The 18333-nt window shown below is 54.6% G+C and overlaps 1 protein-coding gene across 1 annotated transcript in view; it reads left to right on the plus strand.

Moving 5' to 3' along the window:
- The window catches only part of FBXO41 (F-box protein 41), a 31611-nt gene extending 13787 nt beyond the window's left edge, over positions 1 to 17824 (plus strand). Inside the window, exons 5-12 of the mRNA XM_065405667.1 lie at positions 2496 to 2737; positions 3555 to 3670; positions 5025 to 5177; positions 12963 to 13058; positions 14223 to 14341; positions 14807 to 14965; positions 16232 to 16347; positions 17762 to 17824. Of these exons, the coding sequence (XP_065261739.1) occupies positions 2496 to 2737; positions 3555 to 3670; positions 5025 to 5177; positions 12963 to 13058; positions 14223 to 14341; positions 14807 to 14965; positions 16232 to 16347; positions 17762 to 17824 (1064 nt within the window). The remainder of the gene's footprint in view (positions 1 to 2495; positions 2738 to 3554; positions 3671 to 5024; positions 5178 to 12962; positions 13059 to 14222; positions 14342 to 14806; positions 14966 to 16231; positions 16348 to 17761) is intronic.
- Positions 17825 to 18333: the final 509 nt, after the last annotated feature.

Below are 18333 nucleotides of genomic sequence, written 5' to 3' on the forward strand. Positions count from 1 at the left end.
CCCAGTGGTGAGGGGAACCCCATTGCCCGGACATAGGGGCGACCCTGACCCACAGTTGGCCGGGAAACCCCGGCAGTGGTGGTGACAGTTCAGTAGGTGGTGCTCTTCCCTCTGAACCCTGCACCTCCAGCCTGGTGAAGGATGGGGGGGTACTGGCGCCTGGGGGAGATGGAAAACCGAGCTCTGAAGTAATGCACGTTAGGCTACTCAATGGACTGTACCTGCTCTTGTAACGGACCTGAGCACCATTGTGGGCAGCTCAGTGAAAACCTCTGCTTGACGTGCCGCTGCAGCCAAAAATCACAACCAAGACGATGGGATGAAGCAGGAGTGGAGTGGAGAATAACACGGAAAATATTCCAATGCCTTTCTCCAAATCAATGGGGCGGCCTCATCTGGAGACTGGGTGCAGGGCTGGGCACCCCACCTCACACCAGATATTGCAGAATTGGAGGGGGTCAGAGAAGGGTGACCAGAACGATCAAGGGCCTGGAAAAATATGGGACTGTTACTTGAGAAAGACGACGAATAGGAGGAGACCGGATAAAAGTCTATAAAATGATCCCTGCCCTCGAGAAGGGAGATTGGGCTGCACATGGTCTCCGGCTGAGGCCGCCCCCTGGATTGATAGAAAGTCAAGAATTTAGCAAGTTGCAAAGAGGGATATGGCTAGTGGGAATGTCCAGACCTTGCATAACTAATGATAAAAACACTGGAAGAGATATTAGACCTCCTGCTTCAGGGCTATTAGAGACCAGGACAAGACCTTTCTTGGGGCAGATCATCTCACATCTGCTACGTTGGGTTCTTACGCCTTCCTCTGAAGCAGCTGGAGCTGGTGACTGTTGGAGTCGGTGATCTAGATGGACCCTGGGCTGGATCCAGGCCAGCAATGCCAATGTTCCTACCCCTTTGTGGTTGTTAAAGGTCCCCTGGCGCTTTCCATAAAAACGACACGAATCCCCATAATTAGGTTCTGCCTCCTTCCGTTCCCCCGGCAGCTTCCGCAAGACACAGCGCTCTTCTTCACCTCTTCACAGACCAGAAGGGTCCGTCCCCATCATCTAGTCTGATCTCCTGCCTAACACAGGATGTCCCAGACTATAGTGGCATGCCGCTAAGCAGCTGCTGTGTTCCGCCCCAGAACTGGCTGCACGTCGGGGCTGAGTGACATGATCTAGAGAGCGTGGGCAGGAGTCTCCCAGATGAGAGAGGCCCTCTCAGGGAATGTGAGGTGTTAGCATTGTAAATCAGAGCCCTGGCTTTTTCAATCCCATTCTGCCAGAGAGGTGAACTCGGTTACCATGGCGATGGAGCAGCTAAAATACTACAAGCCGGGGCATCAGGAATGTTTTTTCTTGCACATCCAAAGTGTGTTAGGGGACGATTGAGGGGGGTCCAGGCCATCTGAGCTAATGCTGAGACACGAGGCCGGATTCAGAGCCCGTGTAAGCAGTTGCCACTCCGTTTAGGCCACTGGAGTTGCGATTGATTACACCAGGTCTACGAAATGGCCCGGGGTCTCCCCTCCGTGGGAGTTGTGCTTGGTACAGTACCCGCACTAAAGCCAGGCCCTCTCTGCCAGGGACGAGGAGGCTGGGCCAGGGGGGTCGATAAAAGGAGAGGACGCATTTCATGGCCGCACCCCAGATCTAAACCCCAGCCCGGTTCGCTCGCGGCTTGAGTGAGATGAGTTGCGGGGGGAGGGGTCACACTTCGACTCTGGTCAACAGGTGTCTGCACTGCAAGAACTGCCCGCACGTTTGAACACACACACACACACCCCCGGCACGTTGGTTGCAACCCGGGGTGAGCCTGGAAAACGAACTAGCTCTCGCCGCGGGAGGAGCCACCCCTGGCTGAGGTTGAGACCCATGGTGGGGCAGTGCGGGGGCCAGCTGGCATACCCTGCTGCTTTCATGGAGGGATGGAGGTGGACTCCTGGTTCCATTCCTTGGGCAGGAGAGGGCCGACTGGGATTCAGGACTCCTGGTTCCATTTGTGGGGAGGTTGGAGGTTGCTGAGGTTCAGGACTCCTGGGTTCTATTCCTGAGAAGGGGGTGGGGCTGGCACTCAGGACTCCTTGATTCCATTCATGGTGAGGAGGGGACAGACTGGGATTCAGGACTCCTGGGTTCCATTCCCGGGGTGATGGGGGGCTGGGATTCAGGACTCCTGGGTTCCGTTGTTCTCTTTGACCTTCGGCAACTCACTGCACCACTCTGTGCCTCAGTTTCCCCCTTGTTCAAATGGGGATAACGATACAGACCAAACTCCCAGGACATCTGTTGTTTATAAAATATTCCGGGATCCCCGGAGGGAAGGTGCTAGAAGAGGGTGAAGGGTTATTATTTTGAACGCACGCTGAGGCACAGGGAGCTGTTAAATGCCTGGGAAAACTTTATCCACAAACTCCACCCCTGCCCCGCAGCCGCTCTCCTGTATTGTCTCCCCCTCCCTGCACAGTGCCCCCGCTGATGGTGTTTGTCACACAGCCAGGTCTGAGGGGGGCGGCGGGAAGGCAGTCCGGCCCGAGAGAGGCAGCCCGTCCCGCTCCAACGAGGTGATCAGCCCGGAGATCCTCAAGATGCGAGCTGCTCTCTTCTGCATCTTCACCTACCTCGACACCAAGACCCTGCTGAAGGCTGCCGAGGTCTGCAAGGACTGGAAATTCGTGGCGCGCCACCCTGCCGTGTGGACCCGGGTGCTGCTGGAGAACGCCAGGGTGTCATCGAAGGTAAAGGGCCCGCCAGCCATGGGGCTCCAGCCAGGCCCCACAGGGAACTTCCTGGGGCAGAGCCGGGCCCACAGAAACATCAGAGAGGGCAGCAGTGTGGGGCCCATTTCTTAGGGGCTAACGCAGCCCCGCCCTTCCTTTCTGAGCCCCGGTTTTCTGTCGAAATCGGGATGGACATTTTTTAATACATGAAAACCGGGTTTTTCCCGTAGCTGAAATGTTTTCATTTACCAAACAAGCTCTTCGGTTGGCGTATGCGCAGCGATGTAGATGTACATGTGTGTTTGTGCGTGTTGTCCTCTGGGCCTGTCTCCGAGGTCTGTGATGGCAGCTGTGTATGTGTGTTTGTGCATGTTGTTTGGGGCCGCTATCTCCAAGGTCTTCAGTGACCGCTGAAAGCATGCGCACCTCTCCCTCTATGGATACGGCCACGCTGCAAAGAAAAACCCACGGCACCGAGTCTCAGAGCCTGGGGCTGCGGGGTTAAAAACAGCAGGGTAGACGTTCCGGCTTGGGCTGAATCTTCCCCCTTTGCTGGGTTTCAGAGCCCAGGCTCCAGCCCGACCGGGAATGTCTACGCTGCTATCTTTAGCCTTGCAACCGGAACGCTGGGACTTGGCGCCACGGGGGACCGGGTGTTTGTTTGCAGCGTAGACACACCCTGTGCATGAGCGCATGTGTGCGAGTGGTGCTCTGGCCCCACCATCCCCACCCAGGGGCAGGGGGAGAGGCCGGCGCTGTCTCTCCTGGTTGCAGGTTCTCCTGTCCCGGTGCGCGTCTCTTTCTCACCGGGGGTGGGTCTGGCTTCCCCCTGCAGTTCCTGGGCATGCTGTCACAATGGTGCACCCAGACGCACTCCCTCACGCTGCAGAACCTCAAGCCACGGCTGAGAGGGAAGAAGGAGAGCAAGGAGGAGTACATGAAAAGCACCCGGTGAGCCCCCACGAGATGCTCCCCTTTCCACCTCCGTAGCCAATCCATCCGTTTCCATAAGGAGCTCATTTGCCAACACGGGCAGCGTCACTGACCTTTTAATACCCGGGTCTCTGTTGTCCCATAGAGACATCACTGCTGCGGTAGCTCTGGCTTGTCCATTTAATGCTCCACTGGGAGAACGTTAATAGCTTCCAAGCTACAAGGGCTCCTGCCCTGAAGAGACCCCCGGTTATCAGTGCTTTGGTTCCTGTCCCTGGGATTGCTTAGTGCTGGTGGATCTCAGCCTCTTCCATACCAGAGCCCCCATTCCCATCCCAGTACCTCTGCGGGACCCCTGGGAAACCCCTCTCATTGACTGGTACAGAACAGGCAGGGTGGCCCCCAGCCGCGGTTGAGAACCCCTCCTTTAGTGCTTTGGTCGCTATCAGAAATGCAGTCCCTACTCATCCAAAATACTAGGGTCCCCGCACTGTTAATACTCCATTGCCGGGCAGGACTGAAACTCCCGCTGGCAGGAGCTGGGGATGTTTGCTGTGGTATTTGTCTGAACAAAGCTGGGCTTGAAGGGCACAGAGCCAGCCGGGGACGGGCTGGGATGGTGGAGGCAGGACTGGGGGACAGGTTTGATGGAGGGTCGGTAAAGGCCAGTCTTAGATCCGTGTAGCAGAAGTCAATGAGACCTCGGCGGTGTTTGTCTGCAGCCGGGGTGAGGGTGCTAGTGACCTGCCTCCAGGACGTCTTGGGATGGGAGAAGAGGAGCGGGAAAGGCAAGGATGGAGGAGAAACAGCCTGCAATGAGGCAGGGGAAGGAAGAAGGAGCAAATCTGTCACCCACACTAATCCAGGGTGCTTGAGACCCTTCCTGTGGGGTCTGGATCTGCCTTTGGTATTGCACGAGTCTGGGTCAGGCGGACAGGGCGAGGGAGGGGGAATACCCGCGTACGGTTGCCTGGCCTGGGCCCCCGCCACCCAAACCAAACGTGACGAGCAAGGCTGAGGAAGAGGAGGTGGCCTTCATCGCAGCATGGTTGCACTGACAGGTGGGAGCGAGCTATGTCGTCTAGGCCCGGATCCTCAAAGGTACTTCGGCAGCTAATTTCCACTGAAATCCCTGGACTCTAGTCCATGCCCCTGGCCAGGGCAGGGCTGCTCCTTGTGCCTTTTTCTCAGTCCTGGGTGAAGTGTCCCAAGGAATGGGGCTCCACCTTTCCTCCCAGCAGCTGCTCTCTGGCCTGGCCACTGGGCTTTCAGGGCTACGTTTCCCACGTTGCCCTTTGAGAGCAGGGGTAGCAGTGAGCGCTGCCGCTGCTGAGCTCTCTCTCCCCCTTCCCCGCTGGTTCCGTCTTCTCAGGGGCTGCCTCGAAGCCGGGCTGGAGTCCTTGCTGAAGGCCACGGGCGGGAACTTGCTCATCCTGCGGATTTCACACTGCCCCAACATCCTGACAGATCGCTCCCTCTGGCTGGCCAGCTGCTACTGCCGGGCGCTTCAAGCCGTCACCTATCGGTACGTGCACGAGTCCTGGGCCCGCCGGACCTCGCTGTGGGGCACGCGCTGGAGGGAGGCGGGTTGCCTGCCGCTCAGAGCATCTCGCTGAGCTGTGCGTGGGAAGGACCGTGGCTTGGGACTTGGTGGCTTAGTCCTCAGGCTCCTGCTTGGTGTCTGCTCTGCTGCTCTTATGCAGAAGGGGGTTGAGGTAGCCAGGAGCTGGGAAGAGCTGAGCCTGCCCAGACCCACGTGGAATCCAATCGGTGCCCCAGAGGCTTCCAGAATCCCCAGCACTAGGCCCAGTCTGTGGGACCTTCTCCTGGGTGACTAGGTCAGACTGGGCCCCCTGCCCTGATACACAGACCCAGCCCTAGACATCTGGGGATGCAAACTACCCTACCCTGTGCTGGTCAGTGGCAGTGCCCTGGATTGTCTGAACACCCTTTGCAGCCCCACCTCTCCAAGCTGGGCTGTCTGTTAGTTGCCCTCCAAATCTTGTTCCTCTCTCAAGTGCCGGGTGCTTCCTGGTGCAGCAGACAATGAGCCTCTGAAGAGACTCTGCGTGGGGGGAGGAGGGGGTTGTGAGCTGAGGGTTTGGTGGTATCGGGGATGTCTGGCTCTGGTCAGTATGAGAGACAGGTGTCATAGAAATTTCTGTCCGTTCCAGCTGAGGAATAAGGAGAGACAGACACAGCTAATCAAGCAAGGAGCCCTGGGAGGGGTGATCCGTTTATTTCAATTGCAATTGGGTTCGAGCTCATAAGTCAGCAAGAACAAAGAAAACACTTACACCAAAGCATTATATGCAGTTGCTTATGATAATCTATCGCTCTATGATTGGCCAAAATTTGCCATCATTACCATACATAATTAGCAAGCTACATGTATCTGCCCCTCTTATGACCCCTTATTGTTCATCTATTTGCCCCCTCCTCCTTGCTTATTTTGCAAACTAAGCGGTTAGCTATCTACAGGACGCAGGCACAGAAAGGTCCATTGTCTCCAGGTTTGGAGTTTGGCTACATTTCCTCTTGAAGGAACTTCCTGACTACCTATAGCTGACCCTGCATTTTGTCCTTCTTCTTTCTCCCATGTGTACATGACAAATTTGCCCCCTGGCAGTTAAGCAGAATAATTTTATATCACAGGGATGGCATTCTAGGTCCTTCCTACTGTAGGCGTGCTGTCTAGTGCCAGACCGACAGACCGAGGCTTCCCGGCCTCTTTATCCGCAGTGTGGGCAATTGCAGGGCACCGCCCTACCCATGCACGCATTGTCCCTGACCTGGGGAGAGCCCTGGGAGGGTGGACATGGTGTCACCCAGGCCTGCTTGGTGTGGTGCTCTGTTCCCCCTCTAGTGGCACCTAGACCATCTAGAGAGTCATAGAATCATAGAATATCAGGGTTGGAAGGGACCTCAGGAGGTCATCTAGTCCAACCCCCTGCTCAAAGCAGGACCAACCCCAACTAAATCATCCCAGCCAGGGCTTTGTCAAGCCTGACCTTAAAAACCTCTAAGGAAGGAGATTCCACCACCTCCCTAGGGAACCCATTCCAGTGCTTCACCACCCTCCTAGTGAAAAAGTTTTTCCTAATATCCAACCTAAACCTCCCCCACTGCAACTTGAGACCATTGCTCCTTGTTCTGTCAACTGGTACCACTGAGAACAGTCTAGATCCATCCTCTTTGGAACCCCCTTTCAGGTAGTTGAAAGCTGCTATCAAATTCCCCCTCACTCTTCTCTTCTACAGACTAAATAAGCCCAGTTTCCTCAGCCTCTCCTCATAAGTCATGTGTTCCAGCCCCCTAATCATTTTTGTTGCCCTCCGCTGGACTCTTTCCAATTTTTCCACATCCTTCTTGTAGTGTGGGACCCAAAACTGGATACAGTACTTCAGATGAGGCCTCACCAATGCCGAATAGAGGGGAATGATCACATCCCTTGATCTGATGGCAGTGCTCCTACTTACACAGCCCAAAATGTGGCTAGCCCTCTTTGCAACAAGGGCACACTGTCGACTCATATCCAGCTTCTCATCCACTGTAACCCCTGGGTCCTTTTCTGCAGAACTGCTGCCTAGCCACTCGGTCCCTTGTCTGTAGCAGTGCATTAATGAGTCTGTTATAGCCGTAGCTAAGAGCCATCTGGCTTTTAGCTCATGCAGTAGAGGCTCATACACTAAGCTTCAGAGGTCCCAGGTTCGATCCCGCCCACCGCCGAGCGGGGTCTGTTGGCGTTACACTAGCCAATCCCCTGGCCTTGGTGCTAACAGGGTACCTAGCAGGGCCAGCTGTGGCTGGGAGCGCTGGTGGTGTGGATGGGGATCAATTGTTCTCCATGTCCACTGAAGGCAGGACAAGATGCAATGGGCTTAATGTGCAGCAAGGAAGATTTAGGTTGGATCTGAGGGGAAAACTTCCTGACTCTAAGGGGAGTTCAGGTCTGGAACAGGTGGTGGAATCCCCATCACTGGAGGCTTTTTAAGAACAACCCCCTGTCAGGGATATGGCCTCGGCTTACCTTGTCCTGCCGCAGTGCAGGGGGCTGGACTAGGTGACTTCTCAAGGCCCCTTCCAGCCTGACATCACCTGTGACACGTGTTTACTGAGACCGGCGCTTCCTGGGTGCAGTGCGTTCACTGGCAGAGAGCAGAGGGGGGCAGAGGTGCTCCAAATCCTACCAGCGGGTATGGTGAGGTTAGCACCCGCGGCTGCCTGGGGGGTCTGTCTGTGTAGCACCAGTATTTGTTACAGGGCCAGCCCCAGGGGGTCTAGAGGAGGATGTAGGTTGTTGGTTTCCCCAGTGCTATAAGGTTGCTTAGTGCTTAGCAGACAAATTGATAAAACAACAGCAGGCTCCTGTCCTCTCAACTGGCACAAACCTCGCCAGGGAAGATCGGGCTGGAAAGGGCAGGGCAAGGCTCTAGCAGCAGGAGATGGAGAAATGTGTAGCTACCTGCCCCTTGGGCCAATCTCAGGAAGGAGTGTTTGTTCTTACAGCTGGGGAGGAGTCTGCTCTGATACGAGGGCACGGAGCCGACATGATGCCCTCCTCCGGACCCCGCGGCCGGGCAGGAGGTTGCATGGAGATGGGGGGTGGGGAAGGTGGAGCGGCTTGTGGGGGGAGGAAGCCAAGGGGAGGGACAAGCTGCACTGAGCTGGCAGGACATGGGGCAGCACGCGCAGGATGGATGGGCCATCATTGCTGCCCCAGTCACGATCCAAGGGAGAAGCCCCCAATGCCGTCACCAGCCAGCCCCTCTGCTGCTCTCCCCTCCTGGCACGGCAGCAGAAGGCCCAGCACAGCCAGTGTTAATGCTGGTTCCTGGCTCTACCCGCCGAGGGCAAGGCTGGAGAAGTGACAAGCTGAGAGGGAGCTTTCTGGGCAAGTTGGCACGGGCCTTCCTCTTTGGCAGGGTCACCAGGGGAGCGGTTGGGAGCGTGGCTCTATTTACTAGATGGGGCATTGTCCCCGCGTTGGGGCCGCCATGATAAACCTCACTGAAGCAGGTTGGAGTCAGCCCAGGGGTTTGCCTTTGAGAGGAGCTATTCACTGCTCTTCACAAGCAGGCTGCATTCTTTGCTTCCCACCCTGGCTGGGGGATGGGGTGTGTGGGGAGGATCAGTTGGGGGCGAGTTAAAGATGCTTCTAAATTGACCCTACATGGCCCTGATGATCAGAAATCTGCAGCTCTTACTGAAATCAGGGACCATCCCTGGAAAACCAGGGCCTTTGGTGTTACCTTTTTCTGCCCCAGCATTAAAAGGAATTGGGTTCGGGGTCCAGTGGCCAGGGCTTGGGGTTGGCTTGTTCCCAAGAAACAAGGAATTAGTTTAAACATTAAACTGCGGGAGGGATAGCTCAGTGGTTTGAGCATTGGCCTGCTAAATCAGGGTTGTGAGCTCAATCCTTGAGGGGGCTATTTAGGGATCTGGGGCAAAAATCTGTCAGGGACAATACTTGGTCCTGCTAGTGAAGGCAGGGGACTGGACTCAATGACCTTTCAAGGTCCCCTCCAGCTCTATGAGATAAGTATATCTCCATATTATAACACCTATTGAACCTGCAGAAAAATAAGGGGAGAATTTTAAAACACAGTCAAAGCATTCAACAGTCAGTTAATCTCCATTGTAACAAACTTGCTTCTTTCTACCTGCGGTACTTACATGGCCCCATTAACACAGTACCAGAGCACGGCACAACCTTTAACGGATTTATCTTCACCACACCCCTGCAGCGTCAGGTACTGATGTTCCACACGGAGAATAAGTGATTTGCCCAAGGTCACGCAGGAAATCTGGGGCGGAGTCAGGAATCAAACCCAAGTGTTCTGAGCACCAGGCTGACAACCGAACCACAGGCCTGTCCTTCCTTCTTCTCCCGGTACTTGGGCAGAATCTTTTAAAGAGAAAAATCCTCCTAACTTGACCATCGCTTGAACGGCATCAGCTCCCCTGTTTGGGGGGCAAAGGAAATTGGTTCTGAGCAGCAGCTCTCGGGCTCTGTTGCTGACTTCTGATGCTCTCTCCTTCTTAAGTCAAATGTATATGAAAAGGGAAGAGAGAAAAGGCAGCTTCTTTCTCTGGGTTGCAGTTCAGTGGCTGGCAGGCGAAGCGCACCACAGAGCACACGGTCCTGGACACTGGCTTTGGAATATACCTGGCAGGTTCCTTTCCTTTTGTCTGCCCAGTCTGTAGGGTGCTTTCTTTACCAGGACTCGGCTGCTCAGGGGTCTGCCACGCTGGTCGCAGCAAATTATTGTGAGGTTAGATCTGCCCCGGCTGGCTTAGCTGGGCTCTGATTAGACAGAAGGCAAAGAGAGGACAAAAGGTAGGAGGAGTAAGATGAGAAAGGAAATTAACACAGCACGGAGCAGGAACCTTGGCTCCCCAGCTCAGGATGTAGCCATGGAGACGGGGATGTCATCTCGTTCCTGCCTCGTCTGGTCTAGGTGACAGCATCTCTCTGGATCAGGAAGATGGAGGAGATGGCCGCGTGGTGGAGATGGCCACGTGTGTTTTGTGGGGTAATCCTCCTTACTATGCGCTGTCTCACTGCCAGCTGCAAGCAGAGCCAAGAACGTCTGGGTTTTCAGCCTCTAGCCTCACCACCAGACCACGCTGCCTCTCGGTCACAAGACACAAACTGCTGTGGCTAGGAGTGAAAGGCTGTGTCGCCCATTACCAATCCCTGATCTATCTAGTCTCCCCATTGCCCTCGAGTGCAGTTATAATCTCTGTGTATTATGGTAGCCCCTAGAGGGCCCCAGTGAAATGGGTGCCCCATTGTGCTCGGCGCTGCACATACATGTAGCAAGCGGCGGCTCTCGCTCCGAAGCGCTTACAAGTATTTCCAGCGTTAAAATGCAGCTGTCGAGGGAGATATGTGACATCCAACCCGCTGGGATGGCAGCGCTGGCTGCATTCCCTCCGGATCCTCTTCCAGCACCGCTCCCATTGTGCAAAACGCGTTAGACCCTGATTCAGAGCCCGGGCCCGCAAATGAATGCGAGTGGGCTGCGAGATGACGGTCTGTCGCTTAATTTATCTGCTGCTGCGTCCTTCCTCGCTTTTAATGGCTCCAGCAGCCCCGAATATTCCTGTGCACTCGAGGCGCTTGGCAGCTTGTTCACCTGTCACCATGACTCATATGTTTTAATTAAGGACGAGCCGAACTCGTAAGGGAATCTTGGCAGGCGGCTTTGTGGGAGACGTACGAGCGCTCAAGATAACACCATTGGCTTATTTTTAGGTTCGCTTAAAGTTTAGAACTGGGTCATTCAAAATTAGAAGGATGGGCTCACTCCTCAGGGGTTCCCATTGCTCTGTGGGACTGGGTAGCACAGGGGGTTGGTAACACCATGGGAGGCTGCTGGTTTGAATTTGGTCTGGGCTGCTAGTCCGGCTTCACTCTGGACAGTCCTTTTTCAGAGACGTTTATCCCCTGTGGGATGTAGTTTTGACCAGTATTGGACCGGAGGGCGCCATTTTGAATAGCACACTGCTCCACCCCCTCCGGCATGACCTCACACACACGCTGCATACGAGGTAATGCAGCCAGGGGCAGGTCCCCACTGTTCCCGCAGGTGCCAGAATGTCCCGTAGTCCAGGAACGTGAAAGTGGTCACCCTAGAGTACGCTCTAGAGAGACCCAACCCATTAGGACTAATTAACACCCTTGCTGGCAGGCTCAAAGAGCCAAGGATTGCATGGAGATTTGGGGAATCAGAATTCATAAATTATACATGTGAGATTATGAACTCTCTATACATCTTTACCAAACTGCCAACTTCATTTTGAATGTGGGAGCTAGTTACCTTCTCTGTTGCCTTTTTACCTCCATATTGGACTGAAATGCCAGTGGGCAGTGGTACAGGGCTGACAATGGAGAGTTGTCATGAGCACACAATAGTTATGCTAAAGAGGATGCCTGAGTTGGGAGACCAGTTTCGGGAAGTTGGTCTGCAGGCTGGGGGTTTAGACCGTGGAAATTCCCTACGCAGGACAAAGTGAAGGTGATGAAAGCAGGAGATTGTAAAAGGAGTCACAGAGGGGGGAGACTGTCTCAGAGAGAGATGCAGGCAGTTGGAAAGGAACTGATCTATTCAGGGTCTTCGTCTTTGGCCATTTTCACCAGCTCAAGCTGAGGGGAGTTTCTGAGCAGCCTGATGAGTCAGGGGAACTCTGCCTACCTGGATACAGACAGTCTCTCAAAGGACAGGTGAGCTAGAGAGAGGGCGCTGCATGCAGGATGTGTGTTGTGTTCTACATGATCTGGATTCTCTCCCTATTTCTCAAGCTTAAGTAAAGAGCAAGAGTGTTTTGGGATCTTGTGCCTGCACATTGCATGGCACACGCCCCTTGACTTTGGCTGGAGTTCTGGCTGAGGGGGTGTTTAAGCTCATGTGTGGGGACGGGGGGGTGTCTGAGGAGTTAACACTGATTCTAGGGGCTGGGCAAGGGGACAATGAGGTCTAAACTCCCAGGAGCGGGTGGTGGAGAGAGGAACTGCACACAGAGTGTATGCCCAGGGACCCCAAGCCCGGGGCATTGACTGGACTCTGTTCAGATCCTGAAGGCTTAAAACACACATGATCCAGCAGCTGCAGTCTGGGGAGTGAGTAGCCACGAAGGGGTGCTTGGCTAGACCTGTGACAGTACGTACGACTCGGCGGGCAAGACAAACAGGAGTGAGATGCCCGACTCCTATTGGCTCCCAATGAGAGCTGGACGCCCCCTTGTGCCTTTGGATATGCTCTCCCCCCCAACCCCACCCTCCAGTTCCCCTCTCGCTCACAAGAGCGGTCGGGATTGAAGCCCATTGCTAGGACGGGGAGAGGAAGTTTGCACAGCGGCTGCCCACGCTGTCCCAGCTCAGTGCCTGGATGAGGGATCTCAGTCTAGAAACACTCGAGTCAGGGCTAAATTCCTCTTCTTTCCTTCTGGTGGTGCCACGTGTGCACGGGCCAAATGTAAGGTGGAACTTACTTTGGTCACCCTGATGGTCCCATCTTCTTCCATTAAAAGATAAGAACTTGGTTCCTGCAAATGGCTTGAAGAATAAGAGGTGATGGTGGTTGTTTTTTTTCCCCCAGAAAGAATATGGAGCATTAATAATAACCTTCTGCTGTTCTCCAGGCCTGAATTTCCAGACACAAGCCCCTCCCAGATGCAAGGGCTATGGAGATTAGCCAGCGCTACGTTAGGCAATTCCACCATTTGGCACCGTAAGATTTCAAAAAACCTCTTGGGCTGCGTCTCTGCTGGGGACTATTAAAGCAGGTTCTTTGTCTTGTTCCAGGAGCTGTACAGACCCTGTGGGCCATGAAGTCATCTGGGCATTGGGAGCAGGCTGCAGGGACATCATCTCACTACAGGTGGCGCCGCTGCACCCTTGGTAAGAGTAACACCGAATCACCCGCTCTGCGGAGGGACAGTCTAGAGCAGCGGTTCTCAAACTTTAGCAATCTGAGGACCCCCATTTTGATTTAAAATTTTCCGTGGACCCCCCAAGCTGGCTTCTAATTTTTCCCAGGAGTGCTCAAGCCCCGCTGAACCTCAAGCCCTGCCCCCACTCTACCCCTTCTCCTAAGGCCCCACCCCCACCTCTTCCCATCCCCGCTCCACCCCTGGACTTGGAAGAAGTTGGGTTCCAGATCCAAATGTCATAGCTGGGCCCTCTGGGCTGAACCAAAATCCTGGACCCAAACTCTGAGGACGTTGGGATGGGGAGCTCAACCCCGTCTCTAGATATAAAGGCTAAAAAGTCTTAGGCATCTGCAGCTGCATCTAACGGTGATGCAAACGTTGCAAAGGGTCCTGAGGCATCCGAGATGAAAGGCATGGGAATCCTGAACATCAAACCGCTGCCAGAGCTCTTTGCTGCTTATGTAATAGCAGCCCCGAAGGGCTTGTGTGTTTATAGAAGGGTGTTGAGTCTCGCTGTTTAATAGATGACTGTAATTTCTCTCACTTTTAAAGCCTGTGATCTTCTGGCATTAAGATTCTGGAGGTCTCCCCACTCTACAAAGTACAGAAAAAATCTCTAAGTGCTAATAGGTGCATGACTTAGATAACAGCACAGTTCAGGGGAGGTAGAAATCAGGTCAGGTTATTCACCTCCTCTCTTCCGTACAGTTGAGAATCTTCCCTTTCGTTTGCCCTCGTAGATGTTAGGCAATACCATTACGTACCCTAACTCTACCTGACTTATGGCACACCCAGGTCAAGATATGTGGAAATGACTTTTTTCAGTGGCTGGGCAGGTGGACAAGAACTTTAGAAATGGGTCACTGAAGTACCCAGTACCTCTGCTGGAAGGAACACCAGGCCCTCTGAACATGCATTGCCTTCTAGTGTGACAAACACACACAGGGTATAAGACCTATTGCTACAGGCTGTGAGTAGTGTTACTTCCTTAGTTCTAAGGGTAGCAGCCTGCATTTTGAAGCAGAAAGTCATGAGTTCTCTTCCCAATGCTGGAGGACTGTGTTTCAGTGACATTACGGTAACTGGGATAATTTATCAATTTCTCATTTCCCCCCCGCCCCTTCCTCTGCAGCCAGCAGCCGACACGTTTCAGCAACCGCTGCCTTCAGATGATCGGCCGATGCTGGCCGCATTTAAGAGCGCTGGGCGTCGGCGGCGCAGGCTGCGGAATTCAGGGACTGGCTTCTTTAGGTAAATGCAAATCGACGCTCTCTTGCTGCGAAGTGGAGGTAGAACGTGATACGGGCACAGGACGCCTTCCGCTGGGGGTGTGGCCCCATGCTGGGAATGTTGATATGTATGTGGTGTGATGTGTCTGTATTGGGGGAGTTCTCTGATATTTCCCTGGGCACCACAAAATTTCCACTCGCTGCATTCAGCTCGGGGGCGGGGCGAGTCTCAAACATTTCATAGTGTGGACCATGTCTTAAGAGAGAGTGTTACATAGGCCCCGCCTCCTCGCCACACAGGTCCCGCCTCCGGTCCCCATTCGCCAACACACAGGCCCCGCCTCCCTTCCCCTCATATCCTTCATGTTCCCAACATCAAAATGTTCAGGCAGCTTCAGGCCAGACCCCCCACCCCCACACACACCCCCAGGCTGCTTCTCCCCCGGGAGCGCTGACCGAGCCGACCCTGTGTTCTTCGTCTCGCCAGCTCGGAATTGCATGCGGCTGCAAGTGCTGGAACTCGACCACGTGACGGAAATTAACCAGGAGGTGGCGGCAGAGGTGTGTCGGGAGGGCCTGAAGGGCCTGGAGATGCTGGTGCTGACCTCGACGCCTGTCACCCCCAAAGCCCTGCTGCACTTCAACAGTGAGTAGCGACCGCCGGCTCTGCAGAGCCTCGCTTTAACTCCCAGCCACAGCCCCCCCTGCAGGACTGTCGTCGGAGCAGCTAACGGGCAAAACAACCCATCCTGTTTTAAATAGTCACTGTGGACAGTCTCAGCCCCTTGCTGGTGTCCTAGGCTACGGGCCAGATTCTGCTTCCGTTTACACCAGTAGAAATCTGGAGTCATTCTACTAATTTGTCCGTGGATTTACCCTGTTGTAATGGAGGTCACAATCTTGTCCTCAGCACATGCATGAGGACCGGAGATCTTCGTTGCTACAGATCCCCAGCAGTGTTAAGCAGGTGGGGTGTGTCACTTCCAGCCTTGGCCGGCTCAGTGCGGTGGGGAGTATGGTTGAGGCGGTTTCGCCAGGCGTCCTGGGATGAAACTGTAGGTGGAATATCCAGAAACGCTTCCCAATGGTGAGAGGTGTAAAAGTCTGCTGGGGTCGTGGTGGGTGCCTCCATTTTTGGAGTCATTGCAAACTGGAGTGGACAGCAGGAGAAAACCTTCGAGGGGGCAGGATCAGGCCTGGGATAAACAGGTCAATAGAGGGCCTTTTCTGCCTCAAGGGTGGGGTTTTCAAACGCCTCTGAATCAGTTAGAGGCAGGTAACACCGTGACCACCCCCTCATGGCCAGCGGTTGCTCAGCAGGTGCCCTGCCTCAGTTTACCCTCTCCAGAGCTTCTTAAATAAACTCCACCCGTGCAGAGTCTTTAAAACGTTCCCCTCCTGGGTCTAATATCTTTATATATAATTCACAACAATACTCCGTGCTGGGGCTTCTCCCAGAAAGGGAGCCTCGTCTCCCCTCGACCCGTCCCCAGCCTTCCCACCTGGAGTGTTTTGCCCGGGAGAGGATCCCAGCCTTCCTGCTTCAACCTGGTTCTTCCCTGCTTTTGCCAAGCCACTCCCAGCCCTCCCTGGACTTGAGAAGTCCCCGACTCACCTGCGGCTTCATCCTGCCACAGCTTCTTCCCGTTCCTCTCTGGCTCTTCATAGAGCCCAGCAGCCCTCTATCGGGCCCTATCCAGAGGCTGTTAATGAGGTACAGATGGGCTGGGCCATTCCTTCTTAAAAGGCTCGGTCCCCCTTGTGACACAGCACGAGTGCCACTGACTGTGAATAGGGCCTGTGCTCCGGAAGTCCCTGTGGCCCTACTGACCGTCGCAGCCTGCGATCAGCGCGGCACCGGGGCGCTGCTCCCCACACGTCACGCACCCCAACCGTCTCTCTGTCGCCCCAGGTGTCTGCCGGAACCTCAAGTCCATTGTGGTGCAGGTGGGCATTGTGGACTACTTCAAGGAGCCGAACAGCCCCGAAGCCAGGAAGATGTTTGAGGAGATGGTGAACAAACTCCAGGTAAAGGGAGCCAGGCGCGGTCCCTGGGCGGCTCTGAGCACGGACTCCTGGGCTCAGTCAAAGTCGATAGACTGAGGACATTGACAGAGGCCTCAAGGCTGCTCCGATTCCCAAGGCCCCCGCCCGGCAGTGGGAAGCACAGAATGGCCCCAACTTGCTGGCCACAGCGCACCAGGAACTGGGCACGCGGCCAGCAGAGAGCCCTTCTGACAGCTGTGCAGCAGTTGGGGAGACTCCTGCACAGGGCGATCCTCAGGGGGCATTTCCACCCCCTCTGCTCTGCCTTAGGAGCATACGGGGAAGCAAATATATCTGAGAGCCGGGCTGTTTACTTCCTGAGTGATTTCAGCAGCAGCGATCTAAGGCCTTATTAGCAACAAGGTTAAGAAATGCGTAATAGACGGGCCCCGTTCTTCCCTCTGCACTTGCTTGTGCTTGTGGATCTGAGCATGCAGAACACAGAAGTGAGTCACTCTGGGCCCGTTCTTGGCTTGGCTTATTGCACGTGAGGGGCAGGGAATGTTCTGCTGGGCCAGGCTTGTTCCCCGGGCTTTGTGCTTGCCCTGAGATGAGATCCAACGCAAGGGCTGGTGAGGAGGGCTGGTGAGGTGGATTTCCTTCCACCTTTCAGTCCGTGGCTGATCTTTGGGAAGACTATTTGATTGCAGGGCAGGGCTTGAGGGTGGCTCCTGTGCAAGGCACCAGAGCTCGATAGGATCTTCCCCTGGTAGGATTTATTTGGAGGTGCAGGTGTTTCACCTTTCAGCTCTGGTACCGCAGGGGTCTAGCTGATCTGTGTAAATCACGGGGAATTATTCATACCCCGCGGTGAAAGAGGTGGGCTCCCGCACTGTGTTCTCGGGGGAGTTTTCTCTTTGGCTTTCTCTCTCTAGGTTCTTTTTTCATTCTCTCTTTCTCCTTGGGGAGTCTGGAGATTTACATGCTAGTGCTAATGAGCTACAGAGGCAAATACCAAAGAGTAACAATTCCAAACAAATGGTCACGCTGAACATTCCACCAGGGAAGTCAACGGAGATGCTACAACTTGGGTCCAGTCCTTATCAGTGCCACCCAGGGCCCGGAGCCCAGTGCAATGGAAGAGGTTGTGGGTAGGATGAGGTTCCTTCACGCTGCAGAGGGAAAATTGGGTCTAAGTTCATTCTTTTTCCATTGAAAATCTATTTCTTACATAGTAAAGTCCATGGGGCCAAATTCTGAGCTGGTGTCAGCTGCATTGGGATGAGTGGAGTTACCCCCGCTCTGAATTTGGCCCGATACTCCCCTTCCTTTGTAGTGCTTTGAGAGCTACAGGTGAAGAGCACCATACAATTAATTGGCTCTGCATTAGTATTAGCCAAATGCATGCCTACGCTCTGCTGTCCGTGCATTTAACCCCCCCGCCCTTCTCTTCCAGGCCCTGAGGAAAAGACCCGGCTTCTCAAAGATTTTACACATTAAGGTGGAAGGAGGCTGTTAGCCCTGCAGGGAACAACGACACGTGTCCTCCTCCGTCCACCTGAGCAACAGAGACAGTGAAACCCAACCCACCGTCCGCCCTTTGTTTGAAACCCGGAGCCACAGAAGAGCCAGCCAACGCACACAACTCGTGTAGGCCTTAGTGACTGGAAGTGACCCGTTCCCTCACTGGGGCAGGGTATGTAACATATCGCGGACGTGACGGTGCTACAAAGATAGCTTCTCGGCCTGCCGGAGAGGGCCCGGCCACTCTCTTTCTGCCTGAGGAACTAGGCCGGACACCCTGTTGCCAAGGAGCTTTGCGTTGGGGACATTTCTTTCTTTGAGCCCCGCTTTCGTTTAGCGGGAGCTGGGGATCTCAGTGACTCGGCACGTGACCCAACCAAGCACAGCTTCCCCCTCCTTGCCACCTGAGTGGATGAGTCTAAGACTGAGGTAAAGCCAGGCCCCGAGCCGGCCATACGTTGACAGTCTCGCCGTTGGGATCGGTAAACAGCGCTGGGGAGGTCG

The sequence above is a fragment of the Emys orbicularis genome, chromosome 5 (genome assembly GCF_028017835.1).
Source record: "Emys orbicularis isolate rEmyOrb1 chromosome 5, rEmyOrb1.hap1, whole genome shotgun sequence".
NCBI classification, from domain to species: Eukaryota; Metazoa; Chordata; order Testudines; family Emydidae; genus Emys; species Emys orbicularis.